The sequence below is a fragment of the Phaenicophaeus curvirostris genome, chromosome 3, assembly GCF_032191515.1.
Source record: "Phaenicophaeus curvirostris isolate KB17595 chromosome 3, BPBGC_Pcur_1.0, whole genome shotgun sequence".
Lineage (NCBI taxonomy): Eukaryota > Metazoa > Chordata > Aves > Cuculiformes > Cuculidae > Phaenicophaeus > Phaenicophaeus curvirostris.
This window is the reverse complement of record NC_091394.1, coordinates 95,404,111-95,417,482: the sequence shown is the minus strand read 5'-3', so window position 1 is coordinate 95,417,482 and position 13,372 is coordinate 95,404,111. Positions and strand designations below refer to the sequence as shown.

Sequence of the window (13,372 nt, the reverse complement as noted above, 5' to 3'; positions counted from 1 at the left end):
TTCTTTTTTAATTCTTCCCATTGCCATCCTTGAAGGCAAAGATGCCCTAGGTGGCGAGGCCAGGGTGTTTTGTAGGGAGTGATGTGCTGGCAATGATGGGGGTGCAGATGAGCGAGCAAGGGGACACATCCATCACCCATGCTGGCAAAACGGTGCACCCGCAGCCTTCTCCTCTGCTCCCCCCCTCCCTGGGAAAGCTCATTTGCGGGCGGCTTAGTTTGCCTAAGAGCATTAGAGGTGCATTTTGTGGACATTAGCCGCTCGAGCAGTGCCAGGAGCATGTGGCCGATTAGGGGCAGCAGCAGCTGGTTTCAGGCAGAGCACTGCATTCGGGGTGAAAATATTCGCCGTGCGTTTCAGGGATGCAAAGGTGAGGTCTGGGGGGACAGTATGGGCTCAGGGGGGTCACCTTGCATAGCTCAGGTGCTTAAATACACCAGCTGGGTGTTGATGTTGGGTGGTGTGAGTGTAAACCCTTTTCCCTGCCACGTTCTTTTCCCTTTAGCAGGGGATATGAGAGTTTTGTCTCCTCCCATTTTCCAGTGCCGTTTCAGCTTTTCAGGTGATATTTCAGCTTTTTCTTGAAATATCACCTCAATATCTACTCTCTCCTTCAAATCTGAGCATTGTCAGGGATGCTCCTGCGGAATGTGGTGGGTGCTGGTGCCTCCAGGGGCATCGTGTTGTACCTTCTGCCCTGCACTGGCCTTGGGCTTCCTTAGAGCCAGCCTGGGGAGGACACTCTCATCACCATGTTTTCCTTTCCCATCCCTACAGCCTCGCTCTCCGCTGGGATTTATGGAGGTGCTGAGGAGCAGCTCTGAGCCCCGCAGCTCCTGGCAACCCGCGCCCTAAAGCAGTGCCCAGCCACCTCTCCTCGTCTTGCCCAGCATCCCAACCCTCCGACTCAACCATTCAAGGCTCCTGTGCATGGATCGCCCCAGCGAGGGACCGCTGCCGGACGCCGCCGACGCAGCCCCGTAGGCTCCCGGCCCCCCGTGCCGCCCCCAAGTACTCCACATACCCTGATGGGGTAACGTGACGGGGGTCACCCTCCCGCCACCGCCACACCCCCATATGCAGAGGCCTTTCTAGAGCGCCAGGGAGCACGCGGCACCGGAGGCGGCAGCCGCTCGCCATCGCACACACACCAAGGACGCCAACACTACAGCAAAGGGATTTTTTTTTTAATTATTATTATTATTATCATTAATATTTTTTTTCCCATCTGGCTTTCTCCTTGAGGGGCTTGCAGTGTGTCAAGGAAGCCGGCACGCTCCCAGGAGCTGGGATTATTTGCACAACGTCTGTATATTGAGTTCTCGATCCTGTTTTATTTTTATTTTTAAGTGCAGAGGGGTGGTTGGGGTTGTTTTTTTTGCCCTCCACACCACGCTTTTCTTGGGTTTTCCCCCACCACTGCCAGCACCACCTCACCCTCCTCCCGTCCCACCATGGCTCGGATGAACCGCCCTGCGCCGGTGGAGGTCTGCTACAAAAACATGAGGTTCCTGATCACCCACAACCCCACCAACGCCACGCTCAGCACCTTCTTGGAGGTAAGGATGGGAAGCTGGGGACCAGAGCCGAGCTACACATTTTGGGGCTAAAAGGTAATGTTGAGATGCAACAGGGATCAAGCGTCCATAGGATGAGGCAGCGGCACATCCACTGTGGTACCATGACCCCAGTGCCTTCCTGGCATGGTAGGTCAGATCACTGCTGGCTTCTTAGGGCGTGACATTTTGGAGGACCTCAAGTGTGGTGTTTAGGCATGGCAGGGACGTAGCAGAGTTTCTCCATCCCTGTTGTATCCCCTGCCAGCTCCACCAGTCCATTACCTCATGGGGCTTTGCAGTGATACACACAATTTCCCCTGCATCTCCCAGCACCTCAGTAAGGACTTCTTATCCCAAATATCCCAGCATCTTTCCACTGCCCAAGGTGTATTGGCCCATGCAGAAGGAGCTGGAAGGCTTGGTGCTGGTCATGTGCCTCTGGCTCTGGCAGCAGATGGATGTTAGGTAGAGACTGATGGATATGTGTCCACGGTCTGGGGCAAAAGGCTTTTACTTGTTCTTTTCTTCAGTGCCTGGGGGAAACACTGCATCCTACAAATTCATTCAACCCAGCACAAGCAACATCTGCTTACAAGGAGTTGTTTTGGGATGTTTGAGGTTTAACAAGGCCAAATGCCGGGTCCTGCACTTGGGGCACAACAACCCTATGCAGTGCTACAGACTAGGAGAAGTCTGTCTAGAAAGCTGCCTGGAGGAGAGGGACCTGGGGGTGTTGGTTGACAGTGACTGAACATGAGCCAGCAGTGTGCCCAGGTGGCCAAGAAGGCCAATGGCATCTTGGCTTGGATCAGAAACAGCGTGACCAGCAGGTCCAGGGAGGTTATTCTCCCTCTGTACTCGGCACTGGTGAGACCGCTCCTCGAGTACTGTGTTCAGTTCTGGGCCCCTCACCACAAGAAGGATGTTGAGGCTCTGGAGCGAGTCCAGAGAAGAGCAATGAAGCTGGTGAGGGGCTGGAGAACAGGCCTTATGAGGAGCGGCTGAGAGAGCTGGGGTTGTTTAGCCTGGAGAAGAGGAGGCTGAGGGGAGACCTCATTGCTCTCTATAACTACCTGAAAGGAGGTTGTAGAGAGGAGGGTGCTGGCCTCTTCTCCCAAGTGACAGGGGACAGGACAAGAGGGAATGGCCTCAAGCTCCACCAGGGGAGGTTTAGGTTGGTCATTAGGAAAAAATTTTTCATGGAAAGGGTCACTGGAGCTGTGGAACAGACTGCCCAGGGAGATGGTTGAGTCACCTTCCCTGGAGGTGTTTATGGGATGGGTGGACGAGGCGCTGAGGTGCATGGTTTAGTGTTTGATAGGAACGGTTGGACTCAATGATCCGGTGGGTCTTTTCCAACCTGGGTATTCTTTGATTCTATGATTCTATGGTTACTGCATTCACAGGGGGAACTGGGACTGCATGTGAGCCTGACGAAAGGGTTTTGCCTTAGATCTAAACCCCACTGAGTTCTGATGTGCATCCTCTGAGCTTAAGCAAATCCCTCCAGTACGCACCCAAAGAAACACATGTGAGCACCAGCAGCTCAGAGAGCTACAGGAAGGGGATCGGGATTTGGGGGTGGCCTGCCCTGCACACCACATACATGGTGATGGAATGAGAAGGTGGAAAGAGTCTCCTTTCCTCCAGCCTCTTCAAGTTTTGGCTAAGCTGCTGAGCATGCAGGGGTTTGCTGTAGTGTGGCAAGCACACGCAGGGAAGGAAGGAGATGGATCATTGAAGGGTAAGATTTCATGCAACACCCAGCAGGGCTGGTACACCGGCACATAATCCAGGGGCAGTCTGCACAACGGGTGATAAGCCATGCTGGAAACAGCCCAAGTCCCATGCCCAAGCTTGCAGTGCGTTGGAGTGATGACGGGATATGGCAACGAGGTCAAGAAGGTGCCCCTGAGCAATCTTCAAGATGCTGAGTGCAGTCAGTTGGGTGCGCTAAGATCCTCCCAGCCGCCTCCGTGCATTTCTGCAGCAGGAGCTGCGACCTCGCTGGGCGCAAATAATTTCTCTTTCAGAGGACCTGTGCCCACATCAGGGATGTTTCTTTGCCTGGGATGTAAAGACCCTGTTGGTGTGGCCGTTAGGGCATAAAAATAAACGGCCCCATTAGTGCTTGTGAGTCCAAGGAGTTGTGAGGGTGCTGGGTGAAAATCCTACCATGGCCACGCAGCTTTGGTGCCCTGGGATTTCACATTTTGTTGTGCTTCCCAGGCTGGATGAACCGCAGGAGGGTCCAGAAGTGGGGCATGGTGCTGTTTTAAGGTCCATTGTGGTCCATGTAGTCATAGCAGGGCTCAGATGTGTTGGAGTTAACTGGAGTGCAATTGGCAGGGTGTTTTTAGACTCCTCATTCTCTTTCCCTCCCCAGGATCTGAAGAAATATGGTGCCACCACGGTTGTGCGAGTGTGTGAAGTGACCTATGACAAGACCCCCCTGGAGAAGGATGGCATCACCGTCATGGTAGGTGATTGACAGGATGAGTGCTGGGGGAACTGCTCCCTCCCCTGCTTAAATACTTGCATCCCTTTGCTCTGCTAATCACTGCGCATTTCAGATAGACCAAAGGGGCATCATGCTTGCTCAGGAGCTTCATCCTTGAGGTGAAGCAGGCAGGCTGCACGCTCCCGAAGCTGAGGTAGGGCTGGTGCTTTAAAAAAAAGAAAGTGCTGCCTACGCACCCGAAACTGTGACTCATACGGTCGAGTCTGCAGCTGCCTTCCCTGCCTGCTGCTTGGACTTCAAAGCATCCAGGGGACGAAACCACCAGATCCCCTGTGGAATATGAGTGTGGTTCCCATTACCCTCAGCATTATCTTATCTGGGGCAGTGCGGGTGTTTTGCTCTTCCAGCTGCCAGCCAGTACAGCTCTGGGGGTGAAAGGGAGCAGGCAGCAAGTAGGAAAAGGCAGGGAGATGTAGCAGGCAGCTGGCTGGGCTGTATCTTGGCTGATAAGTAGTTGGAGATGATGTCAGACGTGATTGCCTTGCCAGGGAGTTCAACTCCAGCTGGAAAGCAAGGCTCTGCTCGTCATTTAGGGAGGTTTTGGAAGTGCGTCTTGTCTCCTGGGGTGGTCCTTTGTGTAGGTCCTCTCTATATAGCGCTCTTTGTGTAATGTGTATCCTAGAAAGAGGGAGCTATATCCTAGATCCTCTGAGATCTGGAAGATAACAGATTCTATCTCTCTCTAGATACAGGCCCTCCAGATGCAGATCTTTCTAGAGATAGATGCTCTGTCTCTATAGGATATATCTTAAAGAGAAAGACAGCGGTATTCTACATATAGGATCTGTATGTAGGAGATCTTCTTTGCTGTCTTACAGACCAAATTCTGCCATTTACCTCGTTCTGGCTGGAGTCTGTCTGAGAGAGAAAGACAGCTGTCTGAGTTTCTATATCTAAAATATACATATCTTTCTACATGTCTTATATAGAGAGATATCTATATCTAGGATACGTTTTATGTAGGGAGATATCTATTGTCTAGATATAGAAACTATGCAAAATATTCTTATAGAAGATACAGGTTTCTGTAACTTTATAGAAACTATATATATACAGAATCATAGAATGTTTTGGGTTGGAGGGAACCTTAAAGATCATCCAGTTCCAAGCCCTCTGCCATGGGCAGGGACACCTCCCACCAGACCAGGCTGCTCAAAGCCCCGTCCAGCCTGGTCTTGAACACTTTCAGGAAGGGGGCATCAAGATGTATAAAGTGGTATCTATATCGTATGTATCTACATATAGATATGTCTCTGTATACCTATATCAAATATAAAAAATAGAATCCTAGAGCCATCAGAGTTGTTTGGGTTGGAAAGTATGTTTAAAGGCCATCTAGTCCAACCCCCACTGCAATGAGCAGGGACATCTTAGAATCACAGAATCGTTTAGGTTGGAAAAGACCCTTTAGATCATCAAGTTCAACTGTAAACCCAACACTGTCAAGTCCATTGCTAAACCATGTCCTAAGTGCCACATCTGCACATCTTTCAAATACCTCCGGGGTGGTAATTCCACCATTGCCCTGGGCAGCCTGTTCCAATGCTTGCCAACCCTTTCAATAAAGAAATTTTTCCTAATATCCAATCTAAACCTGGCACAACTTGAAGCCATTTCCTTTCATTCTGTCTTCAACTAGATCACATTGCTCAGAGTCCCATCCAGTCTGACCTTGAATGTTTCCATGGATGAGGCATTTACTACCTCTCTCAGCAACCTGTGCCCAGATAATTGTATATCCTACCCTTTTTTTGGGGGGAATAGGCACAAGCTGGCTAAGGCCTGACTCTAGTGCTTGGGTGCTGGCATCTGCAGCCACAATGCCCACAGTGATGCCATCCCGGATGTGCTTCCTTGGTGTTTTGGACACCTCCTCTGCTTTTAACTCCTCCACATGCCATAGGGGAATCCTGAGAATTATCTAAAGCTGACAGCGGTTAGTGAGTCTTGCCAGATGCAAGTGTCTTGTGATGTGGATGCCTGCTTGGCAGCTACATTCACCAGTGGCTCCTCAGTTGCCAATCCTCCTCACAGCCATGCTGCCTGGGCAGCACTTGGTGCTTTAGCAGCTCTGCCAGCAGATCAGAGATGGGGAAGAAATCCTGCCAGGGAACCAGTGTTGTGTGTGTTTTACTGTAGGAAGCTTTATGGTGCAGGATGGATATACTGTATTGAATATACTGATACTGTTTAATGTCTTCATCAGTGACATAGGTGGTGGGATTGTGTACACCCTCAGCAAGGTGGAAGATGACACCAGGCTGAGTGGTGCAGTTGATACGCTTGAGGGAAGTGATGCCATCCAGAGGGACTGTGACAGGCCTGAGAAGTGAGATTGTGAGAACCTCATGAGGTTCAACAAGGCCAGGTGCAAGGTCCTGCTCCTGGGTCGGGGCAGGCCCCATTATCAGTACAGCCTGGGTGATGAAGGGATTGAGAGCAGCCTTGCGGAAGAGGACTTGGGGAAATGGGACATGAGACAGCAATGTGCGCTTGCCAGTGCTATTATTTGCTCTATCCAGTGCAGCATGGCCAGCAGGTCGAGTGAGGTGATTCTGCTCCTCTACTCCATTCTGGTGAGACCCTACCTGGAGCCCTGTGTTGAGGTCTGTAGTCCTCAGCGCAGGGAAGACATGGACCTGTTGGAGAGGGTCCAGAGGAGGTCATGATAGTGGTCTGATAATTGGAGCACCTCTGCTGTGAAGAAAGACTGAGAGAGTACAGGTTGTTCAGCCTGGAGAAGAGAAGGCTCTGGGGAGGCCTTTTTTGTGGCCTTTCAACATATATAAAGGGGGGTTATAAGAAAGATGGGGAAAGTTTTTATCCGGGCCTGTAGTGACAGGACAAAGCACAACAGTTTTAAGCTGAACAAGGGTAGGTTTAAGTTGGGCATAAAGAATAATTTTTTTTCATGATAAAGGTGATGAGATCTTGGACCAGAGAAGATGGGAATGCCTCATCATTGGGAGTATTCAAAATCAGGCTGGTTGGGGCTTTAAGCAACCTGATCTGGTGAAAGATATCCCTGCCTGTGGCAGGGAAGATGGAAGTAGGTGACCTTTAAAGGTTCCTTCAGCCCAGACTGTTCTGATGATTTTGTGATATGGTGTGTGGTCCCCAGTGCAAGCCAGTGACCTGCGCTTGTGGCTGAAATAGTGCTTTCCAGGTGTCACAGGGAGGAGGTGATCTTGCAGGACAGGCACAGGGTGAGTTGGCTCGAGCGTTAGGGTACCGTGAAGTCCAGCACACTTCTTTCCTAGCAAAGCCACACAGAAATCTCATTAGGGGTTCAAAGACTGAAGTGAAGCTCAGCAGCTACTTTTGCTATCTTACACCAAGGATGACTAGCACAGCAGCTTAGTGACTCACTCCTCAAACATGAGGATTATGGTCTTGTGCTTCCCACTCACCCAGGATCACCATGCCCCATCTCCTCCAAGTGATGCTCACCTGCTTGTCTTTATCTCTCACTGCTGTGCAGTCAGTGACCATGTTCCTTCTGCCTAATCCATTTTGGGAGAGGATTCCCCGTTTTGAGACAGACATACAGCCTCGACCAGTGCCCCTGAGGAGAAACAGTCTCTCTCTTCCACAAGATGTTGTAGTAGTCACAGGCAAGGAGGGGTTCATTTTCCCCTATAGCAGAGCCCAGGGCCAGAGGGTGCTTAATGTAACAACCATTTTATCCACTTCATCACCAAGCTCCAGTGTTGAGTCTGTGCAACTTGAAGATGAAGCTCAGAAAAAGATGGGCTTTTTTTCTTGTCCCTTAAGAGCCTTTTCTGAAAGATGCTGTTTAAATGGCCTACAGGACAGCTGAGGAGGCCCTGTTTTTCAGGGGGTGCAGTGATAGAATGAGGTGTAATGGTTTTTAGCTGAAAGAGGGGAGATTTAGGTCAGATATTAGGAAGAAATTTTTTACTGTGAGAGTGGTGAGACACTGCTGCTCCATCCCTGGAGGTGTTCAAGGCCAGGTCAGATGAGGTTTTGAGCAGCCTGATCCAGTGGGTGGTGTCCCTGCCCATGGCAGGAGGGCTGGAACTGGATGGTCTTCAAAGTCCCTTCCACCCCAAACCATTCTATGATTCTGTGATTAGGAGAGGTCTCCCTCCCTCCCTTCAGCTCTCTTTGGGGCTATGTTAGGAAGTCTCCACAGCATCCTTCAGGCGCTGTGTGTTCACTATCTCCTCCAAGCTGAATTTTGGCACTGTCTCAGGCTCCTAGATTACAGCCATCTCAAAATCACCTTTGCTTGTTTCCTGCCAAGTGGCTTTGCGCTCCCAAGCATGGGTTTTACACTGGAGCTGGCAGAGAGGAGAATGTGAGTTGCAGCTCTCTGAAGCTCAACATGACCATCTGAACAGCCACTGCCAAACCCTAAACATGTTTGAACAGGGGGGAGGCAGGCAATGGCCACCCTGGCCCATGGAGGCAGTTGGGAACAGAGAACACATTGTAGGTACTTTTGGAAGCAGAACCTATCTAGAAGATGGGAGGACCCTGGACTTGGAGTTGTCCAGTTGCAAACCCTGAGCTGAAGCATCCAGGGGATTCTTACGTGCCAGAGAATGCCACAAAACCCACTCCATCTTTGCAGACCTGTGCCATGAGTCCAATTCCCAGCACATGCTTTGGCCTCCCTGCTGTGGAGGTCTGAAATGCCATTGCCCTTGGGAAAAAAAGCTATCCTCTGAGTTTACCCTGGGGTGTGACAATGTTTTTCTCTCCCCTCAACGTTCCAGGACTGGCCATTTGATGATGGAGCACCTCCTCCCAGCAAGATAGTGGAAGATTGGCTCAACTTGTTGAAGACCAAGTTCTGCGAAGACCCTGGCTGCTGTGTGGCTGTGCACTGCGTGGCTGGCCTGGGGCGGTGAGTCAAAGCCCGGTACCTTGTCTACCCTGTGACTGCTCTCCTCCTTCCCCAGTCTCCCTTTGAGCAGGGTTTTTGCATGCAGCAGAGACCTTAGTGGGAGTGAGTATTGATGGGAGGGCCTGCTGCCTGAGCTCCTTCTGCACTTACCATAGGCAAATCCTGGACACTGGAGTAGGGACCCAGGGTGCTCGGTGCTGTCCTGCCAGTGCCCTCTGGCTGTTTAGCTTTTGCTAAGAGCTTATCATGTAAATATTGCAAAAAGCCTCCCACTACAACTGGGAGTTGATGCTTTTTGAGATCTGCTGTATTTTGCTGTTACCCCTGCCACAGGTCAGGTTTTGCATGTGTATTTGCATCCACTTTTCCAACAGATTTGCCTCCAAAGTCCTCGTGCTCATTAGAAGAGCAGCAAACTGCTGCCAGCTCTGTCCTGGGATGTTTACCCCTTAAAGTCAGACATTCCTTGGGGTGGCACTTGCAGCCAAATGGCAAGAAATTGCAAACTGAAAGCCAGCACAGGCAGTTTCCTGCAATATCACCATTACATCCCCCAGGATGGGATCTCAGACTCTTGGCCACATGGCTGGGGAGTGACCGCTGCTGCCATTGCCTTTCAGTGCTCCCGTCCTTGTCGCACTAGCCTTGATTGAGAGCGGGATGAAGTATGAAGATGCCATCCAGTTCATCCGACAGTAAGTTGAACGGCATTTCTGTGCTAAGGGAGAAAGTACGCCCACTCTGAGGGAACAGAGAGATCTGGCACGCCCCAAGGTTGTTTTTTTCAGAGTGCTAGGGTTGCTTTTCTCTCCTTTTGGCATGGAAGAAAATGGGGGCCCGCACCAAGCATCCTGCACCTTTGCAACAGGGCTGTAGGGGTCTGGAGAGCATCCTTGGGGGACTTCTCAGCATGCGCCCCACTTCAGGTAGCCCCATATGTTTCTTCCTTGGCTCTCCGTGTCCTAAGATTCACAGGGCAGATGAGCAAGAAAAACTGATGGGGTTAGCGCCTGTCTCCATCCCTGGGAGATGCACAAGGCTGCAGGGTCCGAATCTCTTCCTTCTCCAGACAGGGGGATTCAGCATCCTGACGGGAGTGGGTTTGGGGTGGGGGGTCTTCTGCCACACCACTGACTGAGCTGGCCCTTCCATGTCCCCACAGGAAGCGTAGAGGAGCCATCAACAGCAAGCAGCTGACGTACTTGGAAAAATACCGACCAAAGCAGAGACTCCGATTTAAGGACCCTCATAACCACAAGAACAAATGCTGCATCATGTAACCTCAATGACCTCTTGCCAAAATCTGTGCACACAGACACCCGGGCACTCACACGCATCCCACCCCCTCACCTCCTCGCCCAGCCCCATGCACCCCATGTGCCGCCCCACTGACAGGGCTGGGGTGGGGGAACATAGAGCTCCACCAACTTGTTCCAGCATCCACAGCACGATTGTCTTGCTAGACTCCCGAAAAAGGCTGCTCTCTCCAGCTACAGTCCCAAGGAGGGAAGGCAGCTCTGCCCTTTGATTCTTGGCATTAGCAGGCAGTGAGCTCACGTGATGCTGCTTCATCACCTTCCTCCTCCACCTCCTCCCTTTTCCCTCCCTTTGCACTGAGAGGGATGGGCAGAGGGTGCTTGGTCTGGGGTGATGCAGACAGGTGATGTGCCAGCTGAGAATGGATGGGGAACAGAAGGGCCGCAGCACTCCCAGAAAAACCCTTTCCCACCTCTTCCCTATAAATAAGGGCTGCAGCAGTGGGGACAGAGGTGGCGATGGTGCAGTGGCCTCAGGGGGTAAGATGGTGATAGCAGGGAGAGGTGAAGGGGGCTCACCTTGTGGCCAAAGGAATGGTTGACCTATGTCTCCCCAGCACCATTCCCTTTCTCCTGTCCCCTCTGCCACTTCACCATCTCCCTGTTGCCTTGATGCCACTTGGGGTGCTGCAGGTGGGTCTTGTTGGGGGCTTGCCACAGCAAAGGCAGTGGCACTGGGAAACTCCAGGACCGTGGTGGGGCTTTGAGGCACCCAGCTTAGCCAGGGTGCATGGTCAGCGCTGGGTCTCCCAAAGCATGGGGTGCTCTTACTTATACCTTCCAAATTCAATGCAGAGGGTGGTGGGTTCTCTCCTGTGGTGTCCCCATCACTGAGCCATGGCACAAGCCCTAGTTCTGGCTGTGATGCCCTGGGGACACAATGCGTATCTCAGGACACATCCATGTCCCTCACTGATGCGTTTGCTGTCCAAGGGGCTGGGCTGCAGCTCTCCTAGGGGATTTTGGGTCCTCCTGGCAGGAGCACGCAGCAAATTTTGCACCTGCCTTTCCCACACCCGGTGGCATCTGTGACGTGACGCCTGGCACCCCAAAACCCCCAATGCGTGCCCTGGTAGAGTGGACTCAGAGCTGCCCATGAGCCAGGACATTAAACATCTCTCAACTTTCTGCCTTTGAACGCTTGCAGCAGCTGGGGCGATGGGCATGTAGGGGTCATGGGGGGGTATTTTCTTTTGACGAGTATAAGAAGAAATTTGCTAATTAAAGGAAAAAAAAAAACTTAAAAAAAAATCTGTTTGTCTTCCACATGTCCTCTGACCTTTGTTTCTCCCATCACTGCCTGGTGGAGCCCAGGAGGTTACCCATAGCTCCCCATACTGATCTCTAGCTCCAGGTCACAGCCACCTGCCAGCTGCTGCCTCTGGGACATGCGTGTGACCAGAAGGATGCTCTGGATATCCTTTGGGTTCACTGCTGCTCACCCCCTCAGCTGCAGAGGATCACAGATGTTGGGGCAAGGAGGGCTAGTCATCCAGCATCTTGTGGTTTTAGGCTACCCAAGTTGAGATGCCTTCAGTGTCCGGTGTTGGGAATGTCCAAAGGTTTGTGTGCCTTCCGAAGCAGTATCCAGAGACATTTGCTTTAGAGTGTTGATCTCTTGGGAAAAGTGGTGAGGAAGGCTGGTTAGACACTTGTGGTACCTGCAGAAGGGTAGGAGAGGGCTTCTAGCCTCCACATGTGGGCAGAGGAGCTCAGAGCGGTTTTCAGAGCCTTTCCCTATGGAAGCCAGGCCCACTGCACGGCAGGGATGGCCATCCCATGGGATGGGCCATGGTGCTGGGCAAGGTGGAGACCCTCCACGCATGGCCCTGGAGTGGTCATGCCACACACCTCAGGCCTGTCCAAGCCCCCACAATCTGGGACAGCTGTTGATCCCTTAAGTTTCTCCTGCCCCATTCCAGGCTGTTGGTTCCTATGCCTTGTGGGGAAGGTGGCAGTGGTTGAAAGGTCTGCATTGCTTGGGAAGGGTGAGAAACTGGGCTGATAAAAAGGCCTGATCCTGTATTGCAGCAATCCCACTCAGTGGGTCACCATCCTCTTCCTGCCCCATTGTGTCCTCCTGCTGCTAAAATAGGTGCTGCTTCATCCCCAGGGGCAGTAAGGAGGTGGCTGAGCATTGTGACAGGGACAGCTCCAATCCCTTTTTGCCAGGGGACCTCGTGGTCTCATATGCTCCCCTGTCTCAGCAGGCTGTGCCACGACTTGCAAAGAGTTTAGGATAAAGCAGCGAGAACCACCACGTTGCAGGCCTGGAGACCTTTGTGCCCTGTCAAGAGGAGGAGAAATGTTTTCCTCACCCACAGTCATGGGAGCATCACAAGGCAGATTGCCCAGGGCAAGCAGTCCAGGGCTTCGGTCAGGATGCTTTTGAGTAGGGATTGAAGTGGAGAAAGAGGAGCTTGAATTCAGCCTCCTTTGGCCACAGGAACTCTCCACCTCCTCTGTGCCGGGTTTGATGGTGGAAGTGTTTCGTGCTGAGCTCTGATGAGAGTACACTTAAATCTCAGCTTGGTGGGCTTGGTTTTAGGAGAACACGGGGAGGGGACAAGCTTTGCAGTGCTCCGTCACTTTATGTAGCATCAACCCAACCACCTTTAAAACAAGAGAGCTTCTAGTCTAAGAGCAGTCCTTGTCCTATGTGGCCAAATCCTGAGCACCTCTGGCTGACAGAGCGACATCTTCATACCCTTGTTTTGTGAACCACTGCAAAAGAAAACCAAAACCCTGCTGCTCTAATTATCCTATCTTTTTTTCTTTTTGAATGGTTGTCTCCCCCCTGTCCTGGCACTTGCTGGCACCTCCCATGTGCTGCTCCATGGAGAGGACACCTCGGCAGCCCAGGAGCTGCTGTTCTTGCATGAAGGGCTTGAATCCATTCCAAGGCTTCTCCAGGTTGGATTGACAAATATTAGGGAGTTTCTTGATATGGACTTGGGCTTCTACCACTGAGATACCAGCTCCTTGATGTCTCAGCTTAGAGAGTGTTACAGAAACATAACAGGCTGGGGAAACCGGGGGAGATCTTCCAACCATTTTGGGGGTTAGAAATCTCAAGGAAGAGCCCAGATCCCTAACAAAAATC

At 51.7% G+C, this 13,372-nt stretch overlaps 1 protein-coding gene across 3 annotated transcripts in view; it reads left to right on the top strand.

Annotated features, from left to right (window-relative positions):
* The window catches only part of PTP4A3 (protein tyrosine phosphatase 4A3), a 49,536-nt gene extending 37,544 nt beyond the window's left edge, over nucleotides 1–11,992 (top strand). For 2 of the 3 annotated variants that reach the window (XM_069854738.1, XM_069854735.1), the window contains exons 2-6: nucleotides 778–1,559; nucleotides 3,946–4,038; nucleotides 8,823–8,953; nucleotides 9,574–9,648; nucleotides 10,116–11,992. In XM_069854738.1, the coding sequence (XP_069710839.1) occupies nucleotides 1,455–1,559; nucleotides 3,946–4,038; nucleotides 8,823–8,953; nucleotides 9,574–9,648; nucleotides 10,116–10,233 (522 nt within the window). In that variant the 5' untranslated portion in view covers nucleotides 778–1,454 and the 3' untranslated portion in view covers nucleotides 10,234–11,992. Of the gene's footprint in view, nucleotides 1–185; nucleotides 371–777; nucleotides 1,560–3,945; nucleotides 4,039–8,822; nucleotides 8,954–9,573; nucleotides 9,649–10,115 lie in introns of those variants that run through there. The other variant, XM_069854736.1, reaches the window with a different exon arrangement.
* The last annotated feature ends 1,380 nt before the right edge of the window (nucleotides 11,993–13,372 follow it).